This window comes from Motacilla alba, chromosome 1A (assembly GCF_015832195.1).
Source record: "Motacilla alba alba isolate MOTALB_02 chromosome 1A, Motacilla_alba_V1.0_pri, whole genome shotgun sequence".
Classification (NCBI taxonomy): Eukaryota; Metazoa; Chordata; class Aves; order Passeriformes; family Motacillidae; genus Motacilla; species Motacilla alba.
This window is the reverse complement of record NC_052031.1, coordinates 14,441,038-14,467,641: the sequence shown is the minus strand read 5'-3', so window position 1 is coordinate 14,467,641 and position 26,604 is coordinate 14,441,038. Positions and strand designations below refer to the sequence as shown.

The following is a 26,604-nucleotide window of genomic DNA, read 5'->3' as shown; positions in this document are numbered from 1 at the left end:
ACGTAACCATCTACTTGTGGGGCAAACCGTGCCTGGGGCTGGATGGTGCTTGCAGGCAGAGCAGTTTGCATGGGGAAGGCGTGTACGTGGGGTGAGGCTGGGGATTCATGTCCTGTGCCACAGTGCTCACTTTCTCCAATGTTTTTCTCTGCTCAGCATGCCAGTGTGACCCGCAGGGCTCCCTGAGTTCGGTGTGTGACCCCAATGGAGGACAGTGCCAGTGTCGTCCCAACGTTGTTGGAAGACAATGCGACAGATGTGCTCCTGGCACCTTTGGATTTGGGCCAAGTGGATGCCGACGTATGTTAAACCCTTGGCTCTGGGCTGGGCTGTGGTCGGGGCCCTGAGGTTATGGCTTGTCATGGACACTCAGCCCCTCTGCCGCTTTCCTTGCAGCGTGCGAGTGCCACATGCGAGGCTCTTACAACGCCTTCTGCGACGTGGAGACGGGCCAGTGCCACTGCTTCCCTGGGGTGTACGGGCGGCAGTGTGACCGCTGCCTGCCCAGCTTCTGGGGCTTCCCCAGCTGCCAACCCTGCCACTGCAATGGCCACGCTGACGACTGCAACCCCTACACCGGGGAGTGCCTGAGCTGCCGGGACCACACAGCCGGACACAACTGTGAGAGGTATAGCGCTTGTGCCCTTTCCCTGGCCCCTCTCCTTCCCCACCACGTCGTGGGCACAGCAGCTCTGCTGTTCCTCTCTGGTGCTGGTACTCACGCAGGTGTTAAGCCACAGCAAGAGTCCCTGGGCCCGGGGAGTTGAGAAGCACTTGTGGTCCTGGAGCTTGATGGGAGTGGGGATTCCCTCTTCCCCGCCTACAGCCTTGTGTCTGCATAAGTGGCCAAGAGCACGCTGCAGGACCCCAGGCCTTTAGCGAGCCTTGCAAGCCTTCTGAGTGGCATTCTAGTGGCAGGGCTGATGTTCAACCTTTGGTGTCCTGCTCCTATGCTGGTGTCAACCAGGCAAATTTGTGTCTGTGGGCACAGCTGCTAGGAGTGTGAGTGGTAAGGGAGAGCCATAAGGATATTTCTGCCCTTTGCTTCTTCACAGTGGTACAAAATCTGAGCTTACTTACAGCAAGGCTGCAGTGTGTTTGCCTGCAGTCCCTGCATGCTGTGTACTCTGTTGTGCAGGTGCCAGGCTGGCTACTATGGAGACCCCATCCTGGGATCAGGTGACCACTGCCGCCCCTGCCCTTGCCCTGATGGCCCCGAGAGTGGACGCCAGTTTGCCACTGGCTGTTACCAGGATCCAGTCACACTGCAAGTCGTGTGTGTCTGTAGCGTAGGATACATAGGTACTTGATGGGACTATGGAGGGGTGGATGGTTGGGTTGAACCTCTCAGGGAGAGGATGTGTTCATGTGGGTTAGATGTGACCACAGCACCAGCATCAGTGGGTTGTTGCGGGGGGTTGCTCACTTGGAAGGTGCCAGGGCAGAGTGGTTTCTGTGGCTGGTGCCAGCATGACCATGAACCTCATCTGCAGCAGTGGATGACTGGTGCTAAGCAAAGGGTTGGCAGGACAGCACTGGAACCAAGGGGGTGAGCAGCATGCCTTGGTGCCCTGGGTGGTACCATCCATGTTCTGCACCTAATTACCATGGTCTCACTAAGTGCTGTCTGTTTCTTTAAACATGATCCAGTTAATGCCCCCCCAGTAATGGTCTTTATTGCCTTGCTGATTACGGGGCTGCGCAGCAGGGAGCCGTGATGGCCATTCCCACTGTGCCTGTTTGTTCAAACAGGCAGTCGATGTGATGAATGTGCGTCTGGCTTCTTTGGGAGCCCCGATGAGGTTGGTGGCGCCTGCCAGCCGTGCCAGTGCAACAACAACATCGACACCACTGACCCAGAGGCCTGTGACAAGAGGACCGGAGCGTGCATGAAGTGCCTCTATCACACCGAGGGTGAAAACTGCCACCTCTGCAGAGAGGGCTACTACGGGAGTGCCCTGCAGCAGGACTGCAGAAGTGAGTGGGAGACACAGCTGCAGACCCAGCACCAGCCTTGTCAGGGGCAGCAGTAGATACCTAAATGTTTTTTACCTGGTAACATTTGGGATGGAGGAAAAACCTTATTAATTCCAGCTGGAGTTGCCTGCAGCTGCCCTGCAGCCTGGTGCTCCTGGCTCTTTACGTTTGAGAGGGAGTTAACAGGCAGCATTTACATTTGCTGAAAGGAGGGAGGATTTTGCAGGAGGGGGGCTTCTTACCCTCTTGATACTGGTCTCTGTTTATATCTTCTCCAGAGATAAGGTGGTGGGGGGAGGGTTTGGCTTTTGTTTACACCAGGTCCCTGCAGGTGTGGTTTGGCAGTGGGAAGGGGGGCCATGACAGGAAGCTGAAATGGGTGGTGGGGAGGCCACCTCTCCTGTGGCATCAGTCACAGCGCAGCAGGACAGGTGGGTCACTGAGCAGGTGAGCTCGCTGTTGGCCAGCTCACCACTTCAAGCAGATCTGCCACCGTAGCTGACTGAGGAGAGCTGGGCAGACCTGGGCTTTGCTTGTACAGAGGGAGGAATGGAGAAGAGCGGGGAGGGTTGGGCTGGTTGAATGAGGGACTCCTGTGGCCTTCTGTGTGCCTTCAGAAGCTGTAGAGGTGGCCAGCTGTGGGACATGAGGAGGGCTCTTGAGCAGTGCTGGGTGTCATTCAGTGTCGGGTCAGCCAGGCCGAGCCACTGGCACTGGGACGTGCCAGCATCTGCCCACACCTCTGCAGACTCAGAGAATAAACTAGGTGTGAAGTCGGGGCAGTCTGGTAGCGGGGGGCAGGTTGACATGGAGGTGCCATGCTCTTTCCCTCACAGAGTGCGTCTGCAACTACCTGGGCACTGTCCGGGAGGACTGCGAGGGCTCGGAGAGCTGCCGCTGCCAGGCGGCCACGGGGCAGTGCCGGTGCCTCCCGAACGTGGTGGGGCAGACGTGTGACCGCTGTGCCCCCCACACGTGGCGCCTGGCCAGCGGCACCGGCTGCGAGCGGTGCGACTGCGACCCCGCGCGCTCCCTCGGCCCTGCCTGCAACGAGGTGAGGGAGCGAGGTGAGGGAGCGCGGGCGCGGGCCCGAGGCTCGGCCCCTGCTCCGGTGCGGGGTTGAGCTGCCGAGGGGCTCACGTCTCCTGATGGGTTTGCTTTTTGGCTTTGACAGTTCACAGGGCAGTGCCACTGCATGCCGGGTTTCGGAGGCCGGACCTGCCGGGAGTGCCAGGAGCTCTTCTGGGGTGACCCAGGCGTGGAGTGCTTAGGTGAGTCCAGCCCTGGTACCTGCTCCACCTGCTCCTTTTGGAAATGTCTGTGTGGCTGGGCACGCCATCACACCCTGGTTCACTGGGACGCCCCTGCCAGGAGCAGCCCACTCGAGCCTTGGAAAAGAGGGAAAAAGGCATGGTGGGGTCTGCCCTGGGGTTTTGGTGCCTTGCAGGATGGGACATGTGGCAGGAGCCTAGGCCTGTGCTTGTCTGTGTTTTTCTTGTCTGACCTTTATATTTAGAAACAAACCTCTCTGTTTAGAAGCAACTCTTCCTTAAGGGTAAGATTGCAGTGCTGTCAGGTAAGCCAGCATGATAAGAATACATATCACAAGCATTTGAGTTTGAGAATTGGTCTGGAAACCAGTTTCCTTTGCCTTTCAATTGTATGTAGCTGAAGACCACTGTCTCTTGTGCCTTCTTACAGAGACTGGAGATTTTTTATTTAGTAGAAGACTTTCCTTATATTTCCTTATAAAAATAAAGGAGAAAGCAGAGACCATGCAGTGGGTTAGCCATAGCTGCATGCTGCAAAACAGAGCACCATGAAGTAGGTTGTTTAGAAAACTGGATGGCCTCTGTCCTTTCATTATAAACAAGTCTGTTCATTAGCTGGAAAAGAAACTTCAAACATTGTCCAGACCAGAACAAACTTGTATCTCTGATCTGTTCAAATAGGAGCCCTTGCCAGGAGGGTTTGCAATAGATTAAGGTATTTTCTCCTGCAGGGAGGAATGTGCTTGCTGTGGTCTTTAATAAATCCCTTACAATAGAGATACCTTAGAGCCTATTATCTTGGTAGATAGGCAGGTCACAGCTACTTGGTTACTGCAGCAGATGAAAGGACTGGGGAGTTGTCCCAGTTCCTGAGTAAGTATTGGGTTTCTTGGGGAAAAGGCTGCCTTTTGGGAGGCTGTGTGTGTTCTGACGTGGTAAGGGGTGTGCTGACCCTGCTGGCTCCAGGGCAGGGATTGTCTTTTGCTATCAGTTGTCTCCATCAGGGTTTATTGATGGAGTCCATCTGCATACCTTACCGGTAGCATTTTGCAGCATAGCGTCATTTCTGATCTCTCGTGGAGTTTCTGCTGTCTTTTGAACGTGTGAAAACCTGCTTTAATTTTTCTGAAGTAAAGAGACAATGTATTCTTCACTTACCATGTGAGATCACTCTCCCCTTCCAGTCCATCATCCCTTCTGTGCCCTTGTGACAGAGAAAACTCCCTCGGGTGGAAAGGCAGATTCTCCTTCATGATTACATCCAACAGGAGGTCTCTGTGGCAGGTGGGGAGAGCTGCTGCCCAGGGCTGAGCAGTGGCAGCCTGTGGCGTGATGCTCTGGACAGGCTCCAAGCGTGTGCTGGCTCGTGGAACACATCCAGCCGGGTGGTGCTGCAGGCTCTCCCCGGTGTGCTGGGGTCAGTGCCTCCTGCCTGTCTCCTATCTTTCCTTGGCAAGAAGACAATTGACTTCTCAGCCCTCATTTAGCCCCAGGGAGTGAGTGGTGATATTCAGGCTGGCAGACCTGCAGCTGCTGCGTGGGCAGGTAGCAGTTCTCTGGGATAAGTGAGTTGCAAGCAGAAAACCGTGCCGTTTAAGGAGCTGCTGAGCAGTGTCCCTGGAAAACAGCAGAGATCTGGCTCGCAGCCAGTGAAGCTGGAACTGAGACAAGGCTTTGTCACAAAGACGTCTGCTCCAGTTGCAGGGAACACGTGGACTCCTGCCATGGCATTTGCCACCTGGCGTGTTCTTGCTGGCCCGAGCAGCCAGTATGGCCATGTTTTGTGCTGCATTCAGGAGCAAAATAGGAATCAATCAGGATGGGGAAGAGCAAAAGCTGAACCACATGAGTGTGGACACAGTCTTCACCAAGCTGATGCAGAGGTGTGGACATTGCTCCCAAGGACTCCAGCGTGGGATCCTCCACGCTCTAAGGCAAATGGTTCTGCTCAAGGTTGGAAACCACAGGGTGAATCAATTACTTCAAGGACAGTGATGTGTGATCTCTTCACAAAAGGTCTTCAGGTTGTTGGCATCAAGAAACACAAGCTCCTGATGAGAAATGGGGACCATACTGCTCATGTTGCTTTGAAAAGCTTTACAATACTAAAAAATCCCAAGTGCCTGCAAATAAGCTCTGGACACAGCTGAGTGGAGATGTGCAAAATGGCCCATTTAGGACAGGCTGGGGCTGCAGCTCTCCATGGGTTCTCAGGCACTTGCAGCAGCAGTGAGTTGTCGGTGTGGCCCAGGGTCCCAATACACTCCAGGGGATTAGGGCACTCTTCCCTGCCATCCCCATTGCCAGCTGCTGCCTGGGATATCTCTTCTAGAAAGCTTGGTAAGATCAGACATGGTGAAGCAGAAGCCAGGGAAGGCAGGTTTTTGTACCTGGTCTGGGTGCTCTGGTTTACAGTCTGTGCCCCCTGTTGTGGAGAGAAAGTGTCATCTGATGTCTCCTCTCTGCATGTCCACAGAGATCACACTGGCACCACACCGCTGGGGCCAGCTGAGGTGGGTACCTCTATTTGGACAGCATTGTGAACCCACAGCACTGGCTGCACTTCGGCACCCACGAATGTCCACTGGGGATTACACACCACAGAGAGCCTCTGGCTGGGTCTTCAGAGACTGCTTGCTCCCTGTGCTTTGAAAAAGCACAACATTCTCTCACTGAATTCAATGTAATGCCTGAAACAAGCACAGCAGAGGCACAGAGGGTGGGGAAGAGGCCAGCATTTCTCTCTTGGCCTTGTGCAGGTCCCTGGGAGGATTGCAGTGGACAGGAGCTGTGCTGTGAGCATTGCCTGCTCTGGAGGCAGTGCCAGCCCCTTGGCAGGACTCTTCTGCAATTGCTGTAGCCTTGAGCTGGCTGCAGCTCCACATGAGCCTGCATGTGAATGTGTGTGTGCATAAAAAATCCTACCTAAGGTAGTAAATAATAGCACTACAGAGTTCATCAAATTCAGGTCTCCCAGGCATTCTGCTGGAGCTTTTCCAAAGCCTGGCAGCCAAAGTGCAGGACTCAGCATGCCGAGTTCTGCACCAGCTTCAACCCACAAAGCACGTCTCCAGCAGAAGGCTGCAGGCTCCTGGGAAGCCTGAGATGTGGAGTGGCTGCAGACGCAGCTCCAACAATGCCTTTGCACAATAGATACTTAAAGTTTATGCTTCATCTAATATGAAGGAGACGACAATTTTCCTGTCATTACTGTTGCAGTAAGTTGAACAAGCAGACCAGAGTGCGGTTAGTAGGAGGTACTGTGTGAGATTGGAAGTTAGATGGTGTTGCTATAGCCCCTTCACAAGAAGCATGTCCTGTGTTGGACGTGAGTATCAAGTCTTACTGTAAAATCACAGAATTTAATTGAACTACGATGAAAAAAAGTCATGTTTTTTGTCAGATACACACTGCATGCATTGACAAGAATATTGTTTTTCTCAGTTTTTAGTCTTTGTTATATGGTTGGTGCAGGAACAGCTGTTCACTAAATATTACTCTATTGCCATTTAAGAATAAGTTATGTAGTCTTAAAATTTAACACTAAAAACTGGGTCTTAAACTAGTCACATAGGCTGCTTTTATAGAAAATGTTTTTGGTGTTCAGAGATGTCTTGTTTCCTTCTGTGAGAAGTGCCTAAAGGAAGTCAGACAAGTTCTGTGCTAAAGAAAATAGAATTTTCACTAAGAGTTTTATAATTTTAATTGTCCTAGGGTAATAAAATACTGTAATGTGTATTGATTATTTCCAGAAAATTATCCCTTTGGCATGGTCTGCTAGCCTATTAAGATGTAGCACAACTCCAGTGATTTTAGGCTGGGATCTCATATTAACATTCCTACTGAAAATCATAATGCTGAGGAGTTAGCACTGTGCTTGCAGGATAACTTGAATCAATGGCTGATTATTCAGAAAAAATTCACTAGCTCTGCAGAACTTTCAGCCTTACAAATTGTTGAATGGTTTTCTTATCACAGTGCCTCACTGCCACTGGGAAATTATGCCAGGAAATCATGTTTGAACGAAACCTTTGTGTTTTTTTCTGTGGAGGAGTTAAACATTTGATGCTCGCCGCCCTCAGTCTCAAGCAGTAAAAAAAAATATTTCTAGAAAAATTATTTCTATTCAGCGTAGGATGATGTACAACACTTGTTTGTTCCTGGCATCCCTCAGAAAAGAATTGAACACTGATGCTGGTCTTCATACAGCCCATTCAATATCCATTCTGTCACCTCTGCTGTAGTATCAAGTGCTTTGACATACCCGAGTTTAAATTAAGTGATGTGCAAATATACTGCATATTGAATAACAGTAGTTTAAATGGAAGTGAGTTCTAAATATTTAAAATCAGAGGAAAGGATAGCAGAGCTGTCAGAGTAGGTAAAAGATAAAGCAATTCACAGATGCTTTTGAGCTTAAAGCAAACCTCTCAAGCTAGTTACTTGCTTCTTTTGGATTTCTCCTCTTAGGTTTTTACATGACTGCATTTGGTATACATGTTTGAGTGTTACTTCTATCTTTAGGATCAGGAAAAAGGAGGAGGAGAAATGCACTGATGAAGGTGATACAAAGATTACCCATGGATATTCAATGTGTGCATGCACATACGTGCACATGCATTTCTAAACAGATACAGCTACAGTCCTTATAATCTGCTAATCAGCAGGTCCTGACTGAAGAAGTTGGCTAAAACTTATCCAAAAATATGGTTTCCCTGAAGTTGAAGTATGCCACAAAAGAATTGCTGATTGAGTTACACACTCAGTTAAAGAAAACAATACGCCCAGTTCCAAAATGACATTTCAAAACAGAAACCTATTGTTTAATTTAGTAAATGCTCCTTTGAAAACCCTTCAATCTTGGGCCAACGATTTCAAAAGACTTCTTTTCCTCCACTGTGTTTTCCATGGGAGGTACTGCTATGTCCTGCTCTGCTTATAGATTTGAAGCCTGTCTAACACTGATCTTCAGTGCAAACAGCCGTGTCTGCATTAACTTTCAGCCCTTCACCTTGGCTTTGGGCCATCTGTCTGCTTGAAGGGAGAGTAATCAACCATTTGTCTCAAAGGCATTTCCAACTCGAAGTGGTCAAGGCATCCAAGTGTCTTGAAGTAAACTCAACATCTGTTTGGTTTTGCAGTGCAAAACGAACTACTTTTCCAGTTTCTTGTCTTGTAAACATAGGGAAGCGACATAAAAGGAGTTTACAGGACTTTGTCTTTCCCTATACCACATATAAGTAGAGAATAAAGCTGTTGGTAGCTACTAAGCCACATCTGAAACATCTGCAGGCACATCTGCATCCCTAGATGTGCTTGTGTGTTTCTTGTTTTTGAAAAAGTTCCAATTGACCAGATAGACACTAACACTGGATGTGTCGTATTACTCAGGTCGTACATCAGATTTAGGAGTGTGCTGGTTGGAGCCAAAATCTCCTGAGCAAAGCAATACTTTTAAGGTCGTGTTTGAGTTAGCCTGTCAGGTACAGGACTGCTTCTGAATCACGCCATGGTCATAGGAATAGTTGGACATAACAGAGAAGGTGTTGGAGGAACAAGAACTCTGCTGTGGCTGGAAGTGTTGGTGGTACTTTGGTCAAACACAATACTGGCCATGATGTGCTGGATCACTCTGACTGGTGTTTGCTTTGTTTCTAGTGGGTGATAGGAATCAAGGTATCTCTGGTAGTCACATCCCAGTTCGTTGTAGAATGTCACAGGGATTTTCTGGTGCATGTGCACCCACCATCCTGAATGATAGATATGTAACTCAGTTGTTCTTCCATGAGCTCTTTGCCAATCCTGTGCCAGTCTTCTCCAGTCTGTGCCAGCTCGGAGGGCCCCCTTTCCTTTCACATCATCCTGCTACTGTCACTATGCTTTTGTTCTTTAGGATGAAGTCATGCCCTTCAGTCAAAGAGACTGAAGTCAGCAGGTTCTTGGTAGGCAGGCATTGCCTACGGCAGAGGTGAAAGCTGGCACTGAGCTATTTTCCTGGTGGCCTGCAGTTCAAGGTGCTACTCACTACTGAGAAGGCTTTACATGATTCTGGCTTGTGCTTGCTTTCCTTCCCTTGAGAACTGGCCACAACTGGAGTCAGTAGAGGGTTTGATCCCCACCATGGCATAAAGGAAAGGTGTTCTTCTTCAGTGGCCTAGAAAGTGCTCCTTGCTGGGGTGTAAAATGCCTGGTGGAGGTGTCCAGGGCACAAGTACAGGATTTATCCACTAGAGATGGTTAGGGGTGAAATCTGGTGTGGTGCTGTATATGGTCAATGTCTTGGGAAGATGATGAAGAGGAGGAAGAGCAATAGGAAACCAGCACTTTTGAAAGCCATTCAATGTACATTTCATTCAGGGGACTGAGGTAATTCAGAACCAGGATTGCCTGCTTGTGGGCTTGATAAAAAAATCTTAGAATGGAGAAATAAGACACAGTAATGTTTCTAGCTGCCTTGTACAATTTCTCATGGTCCTGCAAAGCTCGGTTTGGGAGTTTTGTAGGACCATATTCTTCCAACTGTTGTTCTGCATTTAGAATAAATTACTTCTTTGCTTTTATCATCCCCCAACAGGCAGCTGGGGAGTGTGGGTTTTCACTTTCCAAACAGTATGTTAATACCTAAATGATTTTCTCTTCCCTAGTATTTTCTGGTTCCAGAGATTTTGGAATCCACTTTACCATGTAAATGCTACTAAAGCCATGTCATCTGGTTTTCTTGAACATGCAGGTATTCAGGAGTAGAATTACCAATATAGGGTTGCGGGGGTTTTTTCACATTAAGCCTTTTAAATCTGCAAGTAAATATAGTGGTCTGATTTGCCAGCAGCAAGTATTCATGTAACTTGATCAGACCTCAGGATCTTTGAGAAAAACCACATGCCATTTAGCCTCTTTCTATACAGAGGAATTTGGACAATTCATCATTATACCAAGGGCCTTATTAGTTGACAGAAGGGTTAACTGACCTTCAAACAGGAACCCAACGGTTTGCCTGCAGGGAACATATTCCATGGTGAGTTGACTACTTAAGCACTTTCGATGTAAAGTAAAAACAATCTCTTGTGTCAGGGTATAGTTCAAAGAACAAAAGACCGTTTTGCTCAATTGTGCAGGCAGCAGGAGTTATTTTTGTCTCTTGCCTATCATATTCACATTGTACAAGAAAGTCGTTTTGTTGAGGAGTGATTTGTTCTGCTGGGGCTCTTTGTGTAATTTTTGAACTGAAGACCACCACTGTGTTCTGGCATTGAGGGAAACAATGTACAGTCTTGAAAACAGCTTTGTGTTCTGCCCTATTTTCAAGGGGGCATTTGCTTTGGGTGTGTGAATTGATTTATAGGCCCTTTTGAGCCATTTAACCTCCTTTGAGAATGCCTGGTAAATGGATGTGTAAGTGAGGGGTTTTATCAGGTATGCCAGTCCTTTTCCTGCTTAGGGAACATGTGCTTGACCTGTTTTGGTGCACTCTGCCATAATGACAGGTAGATGATGTGCATGTTTTCAAAGCCTCTCTTTTTGTTGCTTGCTGCCATCTCTTTATTAAAAGCTTTGCATGTTGGTGATGTCCTCTGCTGCTGCCTTCTGTGTAATTAAGGAAGTCAAGTGGCAGCCTTGCTGCATGGAAACGCTTCTTCTGATAGCATTATTGTGTGCAGAGCATGTCTGTGCTTTCAGCAGTGACAGTGCATCACTAAGTTAAGTGAGTGACTTCTCTCTGTGATGCATTAGTGCCAAAGAAATGCATTTCATGAAGGTGTGAATACTAACTCTGAAGTTAGTGCTCAGTGTGAAATAATTTTAAAAAATTTATAAATCTGTTAAGTGTCCTCATTTCCACTGAGGATGACAAACAGCGTGTAGGCTCTTGGTCCTTAACACCTCAAACACTACAGGGCTGCCCATGACCACATTTTTGTTCTCTTCTACTTTTCACTGCCAGATTTTTTTCTGATTTTCTGTATGTCCAAAATGTCAGCCCAGTGCCAGGCTCCTCAGTGTGTGTTGTTAATGTTTTCCCACTATCCATGGCAGGAGCACGTTCTTAGCCAGTCCCTGCACCTCTGCCTAGAAGATCTCACAAGGGCTTTTGCTCCATAGATTTGTCCTGCTCTTGGAAGCCAAGTCCACTTTTAGCACCCACAGCCCCTTAGGGAAGAGAGCTCCTTCACTTAACCTAGTGCAGTGTAATCAGAAATCTCCTTTTAGTGTGCTGTTTGTGGGAGGTGGTGGGGTTATGATTTGCAGGATTCCTCACTTGACTGTTACTCCTGTGTTGGAGGAGACAATAAATGGCTGTTCCTAGTTCAATTTTCCTTTTTTTCTCATGGTTTGCTCTTAAACCCTCTATGTGCCTGCTTGCCACTTCTTTTCCTGTCCCAAGAGCCTTGCTCTACTCACTCTTCATTGCAGGAGAGAAACTGGGATCTTCGTTTTCAGTTGCTATTCAGCTGACATCTGAACACTGCAACAAGTGGTGTCCATTCTTGCTCCATTATTGTTCCTGTTTCCAAGATGTGAAAATCCTGATCTCCCCTAAAGTTATTTCTCCATCTCTCTCCCCTTTCTCACTCATACTTGCTTCCTCCATTTACATCAGTGATACATCCATAATTAGCTTTTTATAATTGAGACACTGACTACATCTGTATTCATGTCACCACTTTATTATCACTGATTTTTTTCCCCACCCTGCCAACATTACAGTCATTTCTCTCTCCATGGCCTTCACATGTGCCTTTTTCTCCTCCCAGCATGTGACTGCAACCCTCGTGGCATCCAGACCCCACAGTGTGACCGTGCCACTGGGCAGTGCATCTGCAATGAAGGGGTGGAAGGGCTGCACTGTGACAAGTGCTCCCGGGGCTACTCGGGCTTCTTCCCTGACTGCGTGCCGTGCCACCAGTGCTTTGCTCTCTGGGATGTGATCATCAGCGAGCTGGCTAATAGGACCCAGCAGTTCTTGGACAGGGCTAATACCCTCAAAATCACTGGAGTCACTGGCCCATATCAGCAGACACTCAACACACTGGAGGAGAAGCTCACTGAAATTAAAACCATCATCGCTCAAAATCCAGCAGCCGAGCCCCTGAAGAACATTGGGAATCTCTTCGAGGAAGCAGAGTGAGTACAGCTGTAGTTACATGGATATGTCTGTCATGGGAAGAAGTGGGAGTTCCAATAGGCTGGGATTTACTCGAGTAACTGATGTCCCCATGCTGGGCTGAGGGCACTCTGGCTGGATGAGGGTGCTGTGGCTCCTGGAGCACCTTGCCATACTCAGCACTGGCAGTGAGTGCCCTTCCCACTGGGCAGAAGCCAGGGAGCAGAAACCTGGTGGGACAGGCAGGAGCAGTGCAGCTGCCACGTGCTGCGCTGGGCTGTCCTGCTCCCACTGCTCTCCAGGCAGCTAATTACCATGGAGCCACTCATGCTTGCCATGTGCTGCCCCAGGGCAAAGGACAAACACTGCTATTATGTGAGAGAATGAAGAGGGGGAGAGATTAAATTCCTGGATTTCCGCATGTAGCTGATGAGTTGGAAACTTGGGCTTCTTTCTGCACTCTGAGCACGTGTTGGGGGAAGCGCCAGGTTTGTAACAAGGATTGTTTCCTTTTTTCTGAGAGTAGAAGCCTTGTATTTTCTTTTAGGGCTAAGCATACAAAAGATGGCAGTCTGGAGATGGGGCAGTCTAACATTAAGTAGGATTACGGAGGCTTTCTAACCCTGTCTGCAACTGCTCCGAGTTGCTTGTCGGACATTGTGACATTGTGAAGGGAACTGCACAAAGCAAAGTGGGGCAAGGATTAAAGCTCAAATGTCTCAATTAGGAATAGTTTGTGTCCTACAGCTCCCCTCCCTCCTGCTGGAGAGCTGAAGGTTGCTGCTGCTTCTGGACTCTGTGTGTATTGAGGGAGATCAGAGCAGATGAGAAGCTGCTTTTCCCCAACATACCTTAGGTGTGTCTGTTCTTGCTCCTCTTTGGCTGTATAGAAGGTACTGGGCTTTGGAGGAGTCCTGGAAAACAGCAGGCTGTTGGGCTATTGAGAGAGCTGTAAATTGATATTAGATCTTAAATACTGCCTTGATTCTTTCAGAATGAGGAAATGCTTGGCTTGACAGGATAACCATGGATGGGAATAGCTTCCTATAATCACTTCTGTTCCACAGCAGCCTTGACATGTAACTCATTTGCTTTTCCTTTTAGGGTTATCCCACTAGCTAAAGCCTTTTCCATGGCTCACTGAGTGAATGCTTAGAGCAGGAGGTTTTCCTTCAAAACTCTGGTGAGGAGAGATCTGCACAGAAGAGTTTAAAGAATCCATTGTGTTAAAACTAAGGCTCCCCCCTCCCTGCTTCCTGAAGTTCAATTCTGTCTGATGAGCTCGTAGTAATCAAAACTACATTTGAGCTGTGTGGGATGGGAAGCAAATTATGTATGGATCATAGTAGTCAACTCTGACCTATGCAGTTGCCATGACACAGGAGCATTACTCCAGTCCTCTGGAATCTCCCTCCAGTTAATCTTACACAATGCAGCTGTTTTCTGAGCAATTTGGCGCTTTGGGTTTATAAATGTACTGTAGATTAAAAAGTGGGTTTGTATAATAAAGGAAACAAAACAGTATTCTAGGTAGGCATGTTGTTACAAATCACTTGGAGCTCCATTGAGGGAGGACAGGTCCTGCCATGGGAGAAGCTGGGTACATCTCTAGCTACCATGCTCCAGTGAAGTATGAGGTATTTGACCCTTCTTCCTCCCTGTGCTGAGTCCTGTGCCTGTTTTACAGAAAGCTGACAGCAGATGTTACAGTTAAGATAGCTGACATAGAAGAAAACCTTTCAGCCTTATCAGCAAAGAGCAATAGCACAGACACAGACCTGAGTGCACTGGAGACAGATGCCAAAAGTCTTGACCATGTCGTGAAAGAACTTGCAGAGCAGCTAGAGTTCATCAAGATCTCTGATGTTCGGGGTAAGTGTCACAGGGAGGGGGAGAAAGCAGCAGGGTGGCCAAAGATTTAATTAGTGCATGGGTTTAAGTACCAGAATAATCTTCTAACTTGTAATAAAACACAGTTCCTCAGGGACAGGTTCTTTCTGTGCATTAGCAGAGTTGCTGATGCAGCAGGAATTTTTGCCCCCTCATCCGGTCTCTCTTCCTCTGCACATTGCAAAGCTGGCTCAAATTCTTGGGGCACAGAATTGTCTTAAGGTATCATGCTGAACACATTGTAGATGAGACACAACAGAAGAAAGTGCACCACAGATTTCAAGATATGTCTGGACATCCCCCTTGCTCCCTTCAGTTTGTTAAATTGCTATTTCTGGGTGAAAAAAAAGCTCGTGGGTAAAGGGTCCAGTTCTTCTGAGCCACCCAAGCCTTGCATGTCCATTGGCACACTGAAAGGGGCCAAGAATCAAAATTTGCTGGAGGAAGAGGAATGTCTCCAAATTATTTGGAAATCTGGAAAGCTGACTTCAAAGAAAGTACTTATAATTTTTCTTATATATTTCCTGGTTTGCAGGAAGTCTGAGATTTTTTCCAGTGAACATAGGAGATTTCAGACTGAGGCGAGTGGCATGTGGAATAGGGGAGTCCCTGACTTTTGGCATTCTGCAAAAGAAAGCTGCCCCAAGGTGCAGAGTATAGCCACCCCCATAGGGTCCCTCACACCCACACAACTCTCCAGGAGTTGTCCAAAATCAACAGTTCCATAAATCACCGTCTTTCATCAAGCAGTTGTTTCTTAGGAAAGCTCTGACCAGTTTCCAAGCAGTGACTCCATAAGCCAGACATCCCAGGGCAAGCAATAAGAGCTGATGGGGTAAGGGAATCCTTAGAAAACAGACTGTTCCCCTAAAGACCTTCAAAGACTGGATCTCCTTTTGCCCTTAGGGCAAGCAGAATTCAGTCACTAGGGTCAGAGAAAGGCTTAACTTCAAAGACCAGCTTGACACTCTCCACCAAGCAAAGAAGGAAACTATTTTTTCCTACAAGAGGCCAAATTTTGTCATCCTTGCAATGGCACAGCTGCCAAGGCCAGCGTTTCCTTTAATGTGATCTCTCACTAACCCTGATGTGTCATTCGCTTACATCTGTAATATACATTACTTTGGGTTACTTAACAGAGTTCTCATCAGCTCCCTCTGATTTCTGCAGGAGCCTTGGATAGTATCACCAAGTATTTCCAGATGTCCCTGGAGGCAGAGGAGAGGGTCAATGCCTCCACTGTTCACCCCGATAGCGCCGTGGAGCTGTCAGCGCGAACGCGGCAGGAAGTGGAAGACTTAATCAATGAGAAGGAGGCCCAGTTCAAGGCTAAACAAGAGGAGCAGTCGCGCCTTCTGGATGAACTCGCTGGAAAGCTGCAGAGCCTGGATCTCTCTGAGGTGGCTGAGAAGGTACACAGCTGAGAATTTCTGGGATAAAACCCCTAGCAGAAGGAGAGTTGGGTTTGTGGTGAAGCAATGGGCGGGGAGGAGCTGTAGGCATGGCAGTGTGAGATGTGCGGTTGGTTCATGCGAAGTGCACCTTGCTTGGTTGAGCAACCCCTCGATTTTGTGGGCTAGAACTGTGTTGTTTAACTGGTGGGCTTTCAAAGACCAGCCTTTCATATTGGTGTTCCTCCCACTCTTCCCAGCCCCAACAGAACACCTGTTTTTGCGTCACCCTTGTTCTAATCCAGTGTTCTTTGCTAGGGACGGAGTTCCCAGGTGCAGGAAAGTGTGGCAAATCTGCTGGGCTGAGAGCCATCCTCTTCAGCCTGTCCCAAGTTCAGTGCTTGCTTTCCCTAGGCTCCCCTCTTCCCTTCTGCAGCTCCATCAGGTACACTCTTTGTCTGTACAGTGCCAGGCCAGGCTGTGCTTCTGCACACCCCCATGGGCCTCAGCATCCCCCTGGGCTCATCCTCCTGCTCGAGACATAGCAGAATTTACAGGGAGCTGGAGTCAAAAGGGCATTTTCTCTGTTGAAGGTGCCTGCTCATCTGGAAATATGATTAAGGATGGCTTTTTCTTGGGAGAAGCTGGGTGTTCCCTCAGTTTCTCTTTGAAGTTGGCCAGCTGCATTCAGTGAACAATCCCTGAACAACCCCGGGTGAAGGCAGGCTGAAGGGCACCACTCATTAACTCCCCCGGGCAGGCCAGGCCTGTGGCAGAGAGTGATTTCTTCACACGCTGATTGTCCCTTGTCCTTTACAACCAGTCATCCCTCCCACTCCCTCAGCCCTCCTTTTTTCTCTGAAGGGAAGAAAAAGACATCTTTCTGTTTAGTTTCCCTTCCCCTACATTCCCGCCCTGACTGTTCTTAAGAACTGAAGTCTTGGGTAGATGTTTATCAAGGCAGTAAATACTGAGTTGCTTGGAGGTGTAATCATGAGACACACACACACACACACACACACACACACACCCCTACCTTTCTGCTTTCTAGCTACTGCTGGGTTATGTGCCAAACAGGTAAGAGGGACTCATTTACACTTCACAGGAGCCAGCTGCAGCTAACTTGGCTCAGCCCCTAGGTTTTCCCAGGGAGGTTTTTTGGCGGCAAAACTTGAGTGAGTGACTGTCATTTGGCAAAAAGAGAGTGGGGGGAGGGGGGCATGAAAAGGTAAAAGAGCCTCACAAGAACAGGGAATTTTCTAATTTTCCCTCTGGTTAAACCAACTCCTGCGTTATTTCATTACCAAACAATTGGCCAAGCGGATAATTCTCAGCACAATGTTGCTGATAGAAATAGTTTCGCTTCTTGAAAAAAAAAGTTTACTCTGAAATTTTGTGGTAGAACGGTATCCTACTCCAGCCCCTAGGCAATGGAATGGAAGTCAGGCTGTGACTGCTTCCCCTGTGTCCCTGCAGACGTGTGGCACCGCTCCGGGAGCCTCCTGTGCCGAGTCCGAGTGCGGGGGGCTGAGCTGCCGGACAGACGAGGGGAAGAAGAAGTGTGGAGGCCCCGGCTGCGACGGGCTGGTGACCGTAGCTCACAATGCCTGGCAGAAGGCTATGGATTTTGACAGAGACATCCTCAGTGCATTAGCAGAAGTTGAGCAACTCTCCAGAATGGTAATATTCCAAATCAGTTGTTAAGATAGTAAAAAAGAAAAGGGAAAATCTGTCTGTTGCAGCACAGACACTAATTGACAAAGTATGTGCTGGTTTTCTGTAGAAAATACTTCCTTTGGGTTGTGTAACTTCATCATGCTTGTAAATATCTTCAGAAAGGGAGCTTGCTAGAGTGAAGCTTCATGGATAACTAAACATCAGCCTGAGTTGTTTAAACTAGCACTGGTGGTATGGATCAGGGCCAGCTTCCAAGTGTTCTGTGAGTTTTATGAGAAAAAGCATTCCTTGTTACTATTACTTCTGACTCCAGATGAATTGTTTTAAAACAAGCCCTAAAGCATAAGAAGATAAGCAAGCAAGCCTTCCATTTTCCTTTCTTTAGGTTTCTGAGGCAAAACAGAGAGCAGATGAAGCAAAACAAAATGCACAAGCAGTTTTGCTTAAAACCAATGCTACAAAAGAACAAGTGGACAGAAGCAATGAAGATCTGAGAAATCTTATTAAACAGATTAGAGACTTCCTAATGCGTAAGAATATTACATTTTAATTATATTTTAATTCTGGGTTTGTGAAAACTAGCTTTACGTCTGTATTATCTTCCAAGAGTTAGTGCAACAAGTTGTCATCATTCCCCTCACCTCCCCTGAACAGACAGTGTGTATGATGAAATCTGGAAACATGAGAAACAACAAGAGAAAACCAAGATAATAAGAAAGTGAGAGCTAACTGTGACATGTTCTTGTGTGCATTTCAGCTGAGGCTTTTGTACTGCTGTACTTTGCCAAGTGTAAGTTCTGGCTAGAAAGACAAAGTACTATTAAAGGGGAAGGAAGTCAGAAACTGCATTGCTCTCTCTGTAAGAAAGCAAGTAAAGGTTAAATGAGAGCCTTGTTTGCCAGCAGCCCATTCCTTGCCTGTTTGCTCAGGGCTGACTGTGCTGGGAGCACAAATACATCTACATGCAGCTGTTGGTTTTGTTTCCTGTGGGCTCAGGTCCTCCCCAGAGTGGTGCAGCTGAGCACCAAGATCTTCAAATGGCTTCCAAGAGAGCTGTGCCAGCAGGGCCTACACACCTGCTGGGCCTCTCCTGAGAGGGAAATTTCACCTTGGGAAGTAGCTTTAACACCTTGAATTTCCATAAATCTGGGGGAGGAAGTTTTCTCATGATTTTCCTTCTCAAGGAAGCAGCTGAAGAAGAATTTGAGTGCTGAGATGTGACAGAGAGAAGCTTTTACTCACATCTTTGTCATTTGTGTCCATCTGCTAGAAGACAGCGCTGACCTGGATAGCATTGAGGCAGTGGCTAATGAAGTGCTGAACATGGAGATGCCAAGCACTCCCCAGCAGCTGCAGGCCCTGACAGAAGATATTCGTGAGCGTGTAGAAAGCCTTTCTGATGTCGAGGTCATTCTGCAGCAGAGCGCTGGAGACATTGCCAGAGCAGAAATGCTACTGGAGGAAGCTAAAAGAGCAAGGTATGCAGCCCTGTTTCATCTCATTGCTTCAGAAAACGCAGTTTAACTTTCCCTGATGTAAATTCTCATTCCTTCAGTAAGGGGCAAAACGAGCCCGTTGCAGCATATGCTCTTTTTCCAGTTCCAAAGTAAGAGCATTTTTAGCATTAACAATCTTGCTCCACAGCAAAGGTGCAACAGATGTTAAAGTCACTGCAGACATGGTGAAAGCAGCACTAGAAGAAGCTGAAAAAGCTCAAAATGCAGCTGAAAAAGCCATCAAACAAGCTGATGAAGATATTAAAGGAACTCAAGATTTGCTGACTTCGGTGAGTTTTTTATGAGTATTTCTTAACGTAATAGAAACAGCACCAAGTCTGATGCTTAGAAACTGATGTAAGCCTGTCTAGGGAAAGCTCTTGGGTACTGCAAAGCAAAGGCTGCAGTTAAAATGCATCTAAACTGCATCATTCCTGCCTTCACATCAACTTTTGAGTGAGTGGGACAGATGCTAGGGGACTTTTTGCTCATAAACAAACCAGACAACAAAAAAAAAACCCCAAAAAAACAAACCAACCAACCAACCAACCAAACAAAAAACACAAAAAACCACCAAAAGGCTTTTCTCACGCCATATCCTGCACCAGCCAAATTAAACGAGCAGGACTGTAGCCCTCTAAACCAGCAGGTCTGACAAAACCCCTGGCAAACCACACCTATCAGCCACACTGGTTGTGTATTGGTGTGCTCAGTGTCATCCACCACTGCAGCACCAGACTAAAATAAACAAATGCTAGATTGAAGTGCCAAGTGCTACAATCTTGTCAGATAGAGTATTTGCAGACTTCACCTCAAAGCCCTCATGAGACTACAGTGCTATCTGTATTTATGAAGCTTGGCCAGTTTAGAAGCGTCACAAGTCCATTATCACATGATGGAGTCAAATGGCTGAAGTTTTGTCAATGGATTAGTCAACTCTTGTGTGTATAATGCAATCAAACACTTTTTGACCATGTTCCTAATGCTTTTGCAGCCCCATATGTACCATTCTCAAGCACTGAGCTTTTTCACCCTGACTGCAATGGGCCATTTTTAGCAAAACTGAAACACCGCTTTTAACTCAGATATATGGACACAAACTAGTTAGTTGAGCAGGGTTTATGGAAAAATTTTAGTATTATATCCATTGTCTTTTGAAAGTCTAACTCTCATTCTTCTTTCTCTTAGATTGAATCTGAAAATGCAGCATCTGCAGAAATGCTGAACAATGCTACCTTACGTCTGTTTGAGCTAGAGAAGAGTGTTGAAGACCTTAGGCAAAAGGCTGCTACAAATTCAGGAAATGTGGGAGATATAGAAGACAAAATTAATAGTGCAAAACAAAATGCTGAAGAAGTTCAAAAGGTGAGAAGCTCAGGAACAATCCTAAAGAGAAGCCAGCAAAACTCCCCCAGGTTTGGCTAAAGGGAGATCAATGAATCCATGTGATCCCTCACATTTATTGTTCATATTCTGGGGGTAGAAAATACTCCAACATTTATGCTCTTACCAAAGATAGCTACTTTTTACTTTGGTCTCAGATCCTGAGAGAGATTTATTGGGAAGTTTTCAGGCTCTGAAATAGCTGCAGGAAACCTGTCACCCTTTCACAGATAGGTTTCTGTTCCTCAGCTTTACTATATGTCACACGAGAACTGGAATTTTCTTTTCCACTTGTATGGAGTATTTATGGTTCTATGACAATGATAGGTTCAGGACAAACAATCCAGAATTTGGCATATACAGAATCAAGCAACAGGAAAAATAATTGTCTTAACAAAAAAATGAAGTAATTGCTAAATATCAGAGATGCAAGATTTTTCTCTGTGAACACATGTCATTACTCCCAATGTTTGCTACACACTTTTGTAATAGCAAAAGAATGTTCATTAACAAAACAATCGACCAATCTGCCAAAGGAAGTGTCATTGCTCCCCTCTCTTGTCTGTAGTTAGCTTACCAATCTCCAGAGAGCCATTTTCTGACAGGAGAGCTGCATTATCCATCAACTCAACAATATCCAAACACTAAGTAGTATTTCAGGTGCTGTCAAGTAAACACAAGAGAATTCCAGTGCTGCTATGGTTTGTTATCTTGCTCAATGGTTGAATTTAGTTGGGCCATAGGACTTCTTAATCTTAACCCCACAACAAAAAGCACAGCTGAGAAACCAACCTCACAACTTTCCCAGCAGCTTCACTAACACCAGCTGGGCAGCTAGTTCAGCTCTTGTTGCTGAAAGGGTAGCAAGGGTGCTCCTCCCCAGATGCAACCACTCAGCCAGGAGCAGTGCCAGGTGTAGCTTTCCAGCAGTTCTGGGGCCCATGGCTTCCATTAGTTACAGAACCCTGTAACTGAATCCCATAAATCTCTGCCAAGTACCAGTATTGAAGCTGTAAAACAGCCACAGATCTGCAAAAGAGCAACTGATGAGTCTTCACCACAGCTCTTAGTCTTGGACAGAAAGTAGGAAATATCCTGACGCCGTTTCTGCTTTTGTTAAGTGAGGTCCCAGCGTGGTCTCTGCTGGCGGCAGGATTAATAAAGGACAGAGGGAGGAAATGCCAACTCCCGCTGGATTGGCTTGGCGTGAGCTCCATCTTGTGCTTGAATTCGGAACAGGTGCTCGACAGCGAGCTCAGCGGCAAGTACAGAACCGTGGAAGAGCTCATTGCCAGGAAGACAGAGGAGTCGGCCGAGGCCAGGAGGAAAGCAGGAGTGTTGCAAGATGAAGCTAAAGCCTTGTTGGCTCAAGCAAACAGCAAACTCCAGCTGCTCAAAGGTAAGGCTGTCCTGAGGAGGTAATTTGGCACCTTAGAATATAAAGTAACTTCATGCTGTTAAACCAGCTATTCTTCAGCAGAAGAGGAAAAGAAAAAGTACTTTTTTGTTACTGAGGCTTAATCTGCTTTCCTGATTCTTATGGACATAATACTGTCTTTTGAAGCAAAGATTTCTATAGAATAAGCTGAAACTTACAGGTGAGACACAAACTTCTAGTGAGGCACCTCTCACTGTCCCGAGAACCATCACAGGGAAGAAACAAAACTACTCTGCTCAGGACAAGGACTCATCTGTTCCAGCAAGACCCCTATCTCCAAACAGTACTCCCCTCACCCCACCCTGGAAAGCTCTTAAAACAAAAGCTAATCAGGACACAGAAGTTCCAGTTCACAGATTATTTTAACATTTACTGTTGACAAAGTTGATTAAACCAGAACAAGGCAATCTGCCCCCCTTGCTGCCAGAGACAGAATTAAATTTGCCTTCTGGTTTTGCCAGGTCAAAAATTCATTCTTCCCCTCTTTGCTACTCCTGTACATTTACTGTGACTTGCTGAGTAGTCTTAATCATCACAAGCCAAAACATTTCACTGTTCTGTAAAAGCCACCATAGAGCAAAGAATGACAATTATTTTTAAATTCAAAACACGCTTTTGGATTTTCACCTTTGGAAAATAACTTCATTGTTCCTTTACGTCCCTATGTTAAGGAAACAAAAAGGTGCCATTCCAGCCTTGTTGATTTTGGGGACTCTTGTTTGTTTTTGGTTTTTTTCCTCCAATCAGAGTATCTTCCACAATAGAAATAAATTTGAATAGTAGTTTATCCGTAACTATAATGATTTACATGCATTAAAACACCACCAATTAAGCTGAGTTTTTCACCTTCCTTTGCCTACAGATTTGGAAAATACATATGAAAACAATCAAAAAGTTCTGGAAGACAAAGCCAAGCAGTTGGTGGAGCTGGAAGAGACAGTTCGCTCCCTCTTACAGACAATCAGCCAGAAGGTTGCTGTTTATAGCACTTGCTTATAAACAGGAGTGGGAAGTGCTTGTGTTCAGGATGGGTTTTACAAGTATTATACTAGTTCTTTTTGATATTACATTAAGACCTGATAAGGTGAACAGGTTTTATATTGACTTTAAAGCCACAGAACCAAAGAAAAGTAACTTTTTGATGTTGAAAATAAACAGTACTTTTGTATCACTGTATGTACCTGGTATGACTCATTAAGTTCCTGCCTGTTTTCAATAGCTGCAATGGTACATCAATTAATCCTTTAGCAAGTCTTGTTCTTAACACTGGTTAGAGATCTAATAAAACCTTGGCTTGAGCAATGTAATTCTGAAGGAGGGTAACTATTACTATAAACATAATATGGTGACTCAGACCAAATTACCAGTGAATGAAGAAATACCATCCACGTGTGGTTATGCCACAGAACACAAAAAGGACTGTGTACCCCCTGCATGATACACATTTAGGCTTAAGACTGCTTTCATGTCACTGATTATGAAACACTTGATATGTAGAGTGAAAACAGAGAGGTCAGCACTGAAAGTATGAATGCAGCAAGTTTATGTAATAATCCAAGCTTGGACTCACAAAATAAGGAGAGTTGGAAGTGCCCCACAAGGGCCATCGAGTCCCACTCCTGACCCCGCACAGGACACCCCAAGAGTCACACCACATTCCTGAGAGCACTGTCCAGAGACTCCTTGAACTCTGTCAGGCTGGTGCTGTGACCACGTCCCTGGGGAGCCTGTTCCAGTGCCTGACCACCCTCTGGGGGAAGAACCTTTCCTAATATCCAGCATGAACCTCCCCCGACACAACTTCAGGCCACATCCGTGTCTGCCCCTCCTCTTCCCCTCATGAGGAAGTTGTAACTGCAGTGAGGTCTGCCCTCAGTCTCCTCCAGGCTGAACAGACCCAGTGACCTCAGCCACTCCTCATACAGCTTCTCCTCAAGGTCCTTCACCATCTTTGTTGCCCTCCTTTGGGCACTCTCTAATAGTTTAATGTCTTTTCTACATTGAAGTGCCCAAAACTGCCCCCCAGCACTCGAGATGAGGCCACCCCATTGCAGAGCAGAGCAGGACAAACCCCTCTCTTGCCCAGCTGGTGATGCTGTGCCTGATGCCCCCAGGACACAGGTGGCCCTCCTGGCTGCCAAGGCACTGCTGATCCATAATTCAACTTTCCATTGACCAGGACCCCCAGGTCCCTTTCCACAGTGTTTTTTCCCAGCCTCTCATTCCCCAGTCTGTCCATACATCCAGGTGCAGAATCTGGCACTTTGCCTTTGCTGAACTTTCAGTGGTGGTGATTGCCCAGTTCTGTAATTTGTCAAGGTCTCTGTGCAGGGCCTCTCTGCCTCTGAGGAAGTCAACAGCTCCTCTCTGATTTGTATCACCTGCACACTTGCTTAGTAGCCCTTCCTGTCCTGCCTCCAAGTCATTAATGAAGATGAAGAGCACAGGACTGAAGATGGAACCCTGTGGAATCCCACTAGTGACAGGTCACCACACTGATGTCACCCATTCACTGTAACCCTTGGTGCCCAGCCTGTGGGTCAATGATCCAGCCGTGTGCTGGACATTGTGCAGAAGGATCCTATGAGACACAGTATCAAAAGCTTTGCTGAAATCCAAAAAGGGCACATCAACTGGCTTCCCTGACCAGCTATGTGGGTTATCTTGGGAGAAAAGGAAATCAGGTTTGATAAGCAGGACTTTCCTCTCATGAAGCCATGCTGGCTGTGACCAATGGCTGCATTGTCTTTCAGATGTTTTTTGATACCTCCCACATTAATCTTCTCCATAACTACCAGGCACTGAAGTGAGACTGACAGGCCTCTGCCAGTTTCTGGGATCCCCCTTGCCCTTCTTGAAAATCAGGGACTACGTTCAGCAGTTTCCAGTCAGCTGAGACCTCTCCAGATTCCCCTTCTGCTTCAAAATAAAGAAAAAAAGAAGAAAAAAAAATCAACAGGCATTTCATGATGATGTGAGCAGCTCCTTGAGGATTCTTGGCTGAATCCCATCAGGCCCCATGGATTTTGTAGGGATCCAGCTGGAGCACATCCTGCACAATTCTTAGTCCTCCAGCTCAGGGCACTGAGACCCCCTTGGTCCATCATCTGTGTTGAAGACAGGCAAAGATCATGTTAAACACCTCTGCCTTGTCCCTGGCGCTGTTTGTGACATGACCACCATCCTCATCCTGTAATGGGACCAATGTTATTTTTACACTGCCTATTGCTATTAATGGATTTGAAAAAACTCTCTTCATTGTCCCCCACTGTTCTGCCAACTTCAACTCCAGTTGAGCTCTGGCCATTTGAATTTCCTCCCTACAGTGGCCAGCAGCATCTCTATTCTCCCCCTGGCACCTGACCATGCTTCCACTGGGCATACACCTTCCTTTTTCATCTTGTTTCCAAGAGAAAAGATTCCTGTTCAGCCAAGCTGGCCTTCTGCCTCACCTGCCTGACTTCCAACACTTGGGAATTGCCTGTTCCTGTGTCCTTAGGGCGTGATGTTTAAAAGGCGACCAGCACAAATAGATCTCAGCACCTGAGAAAGCATTTTCCCAGGGGACCTTACTAATCCCCTGGGCAGCCTGAAGTTCTCATGTTCAGAGCTGGGCAGCCTGAAGCCTCATGTTCAGAGCTGAGGTTTTGCTGGCACTTGGCCTCCTGTCACCAGGGATTTTAAACTTGATCCCTTCGTAGTTGCTGTGGCCAAGACAGCCACCACTCTCGACTTCACTTACGAGCTCCACTCTGTTGACACGCAGTAGAACAAGGAGGGCATTTTTCCAAGTCATCTCCCTTAGAACCTGTGCTATAAAGTTGTCATCCAGGTTTTTAGGAATCTTCTGGCCCAGGTGAGATGCTCCCAGTTAATTTCTAGCAAGTTGAAGTTCCCTATAAGGTCAAGGAAAGTTGATTTGGAAGCATCCCTAGCTCTCAAAGAATAATTCATCTGCATCAGCATCCTGGCTGGGAAGTTTATAGTAGGCTTCCACAATGGCATCTGCATTATTTTGCCTCTTGACTCTTTACCCAGTGGCTCTGAATGGTGCCATTGCCAACATTCTAACCTTCTGTTACATTCAGTGCCACCCCTCTGCCTTGCCCATCCCTCCTGGCCATCCAACAGGCATGCCACTCACAGATTTATGCCATTGGGTTTCACTTGTACCAGTGATCCAGCTGGTAATCTATGGAAAAATCTATGGGACTGGGACAAAGCCTCCAGCTCCTCTTGTTGGTTCCTCATGCAGCATGCATTAGTGTAGAAACATTTCAGGAAGCTGAAGCCTTTCTGGGAAAGAACTACAAAAGTTCAGAAGGGCACATAATGGGAATCAGTTAAGGAGCTGTACAAAGGCAGCTCTAAAAACAGCCTGTACTTAACACCAATGATGTGCAACAGTAGCATCCTGTTCACCTAACTTCAGCTCAAAGTTGTGTGCGTTACAATGCACCTTCAGAGGGCTGTACAGTACAAACTGATTTACAGCCACAAACATCTACCAGCTACACAAGTCAGCACCCAAAACTGCAACGTGTTTGCACATCGTGCCTGCTAACTCTGACCCCAGGATTCCATCTATATACGTGTTCTTTGATTGACACCTTACCTGGCATCATCAAAATCAGGACAACTACAGCAGGATACAGCACCACCTCAGCAAACTGAAGGGCATTCTGGTTAAATAAATTATTACCCCTAAGCTCCAGAGATTACAAACAGCAAAACAAAAAGAATTCTTAGAAGGAATTGATCATCACAGCAGTATCATGCACTGTTCACTGCCAGTACACTCAGCAGCTGCTAGAAAGTGCCAATTTGGCAGCACTCAGGCCTAACTGCCGTGAGACCACTGACAGGTGGCTCAGCAGCTCATTTTACTTTTACACTTTTTTGTACACGTAACTAGAATGGGAATGACAGCAAGAGAAGTAACAAAAATAATTTTAAGGCCTTGATTTTTATTTTTAAG

General features: G+C 46.7%; 1 protein-coding gene across 1 annotated transcript in view; it reads left to right on the top strand.

Annotated features, from left to right (window-relative positions):
- The window catches only part of LAMB1 (laminin subunit beta 1), a 42,421-nt gene extending 19,488 nt beyond the window's left edge, over nucleotides 1–22,933 (top strand). The window contains exons 18-33 of the mRNA XM_038154447.1: nucleotides 157–300; nucleotides 397–628; nucleotides 1,139–1,302; nucleotides 1,753–1,977; nucleotides 2,814–3,031; nucleotides 3,152–3,248; nucleotides 12,002–12,371; nucleotides 14,039–14,223; nucleotides 15,412–15,653; nucleotides 17,109–17,312; nucleotides 17,695–17,839; nucleotides 18,580–18,787; nucleotides 18,954–19,095; nucleotides 19,994–20,170; nucleotides 21,428–21,587; nucleotides 22,489–22,933. Coding sequence (XP_038010375.1) covers nucleotides 157–300; nucleotides 397–628; nucleotides 1,139–1,302; nucleotides 1,753–1,977; nucleotides 2,814–3,031; nucleotides 3,152–3,248; nucleotides 12,002–12,371; nucleotides 14,039–14,223; nucleotides 15,412–15,653; nucleotides 17,109–17,312; nucleotides 17,695–17,839; nucleotides 18,580–18,787; nucleotides 18,954–19,095; nucleotides 19,994–20,170; nucleotides 21,428–21,587; nucleotides 22,489–22,625 — 3,050 coding nt within the window. The 3' untranslated portion in view covers nucleotides 22,626–22,933. The remainder of the gene's footprint in view (nucleotides 1–156; nucleotides 301–396; nucleotides 629–1,138; nucleotides 1,303–1,752; nucleotides 1,978–2,813; nucleotides 3,032–3,151; nucleotides 3,249–12,001; nucleotides 12,372–14,038; nucleotides 14,224–15,411; nucleotides 15,654–17,108; nucleotides 17,313–17,694; nucleotides 17,840–18,579; nucleotides 18,788–18,953; nucleotides 19,096–19,993; nucleotides 20,171–21,427; nucleotides 21,588–22,488) is intronic.
- The last annotated feature ends 3,671 nt before the right edge of the window (nucleotides 22,934–26,604 follow it).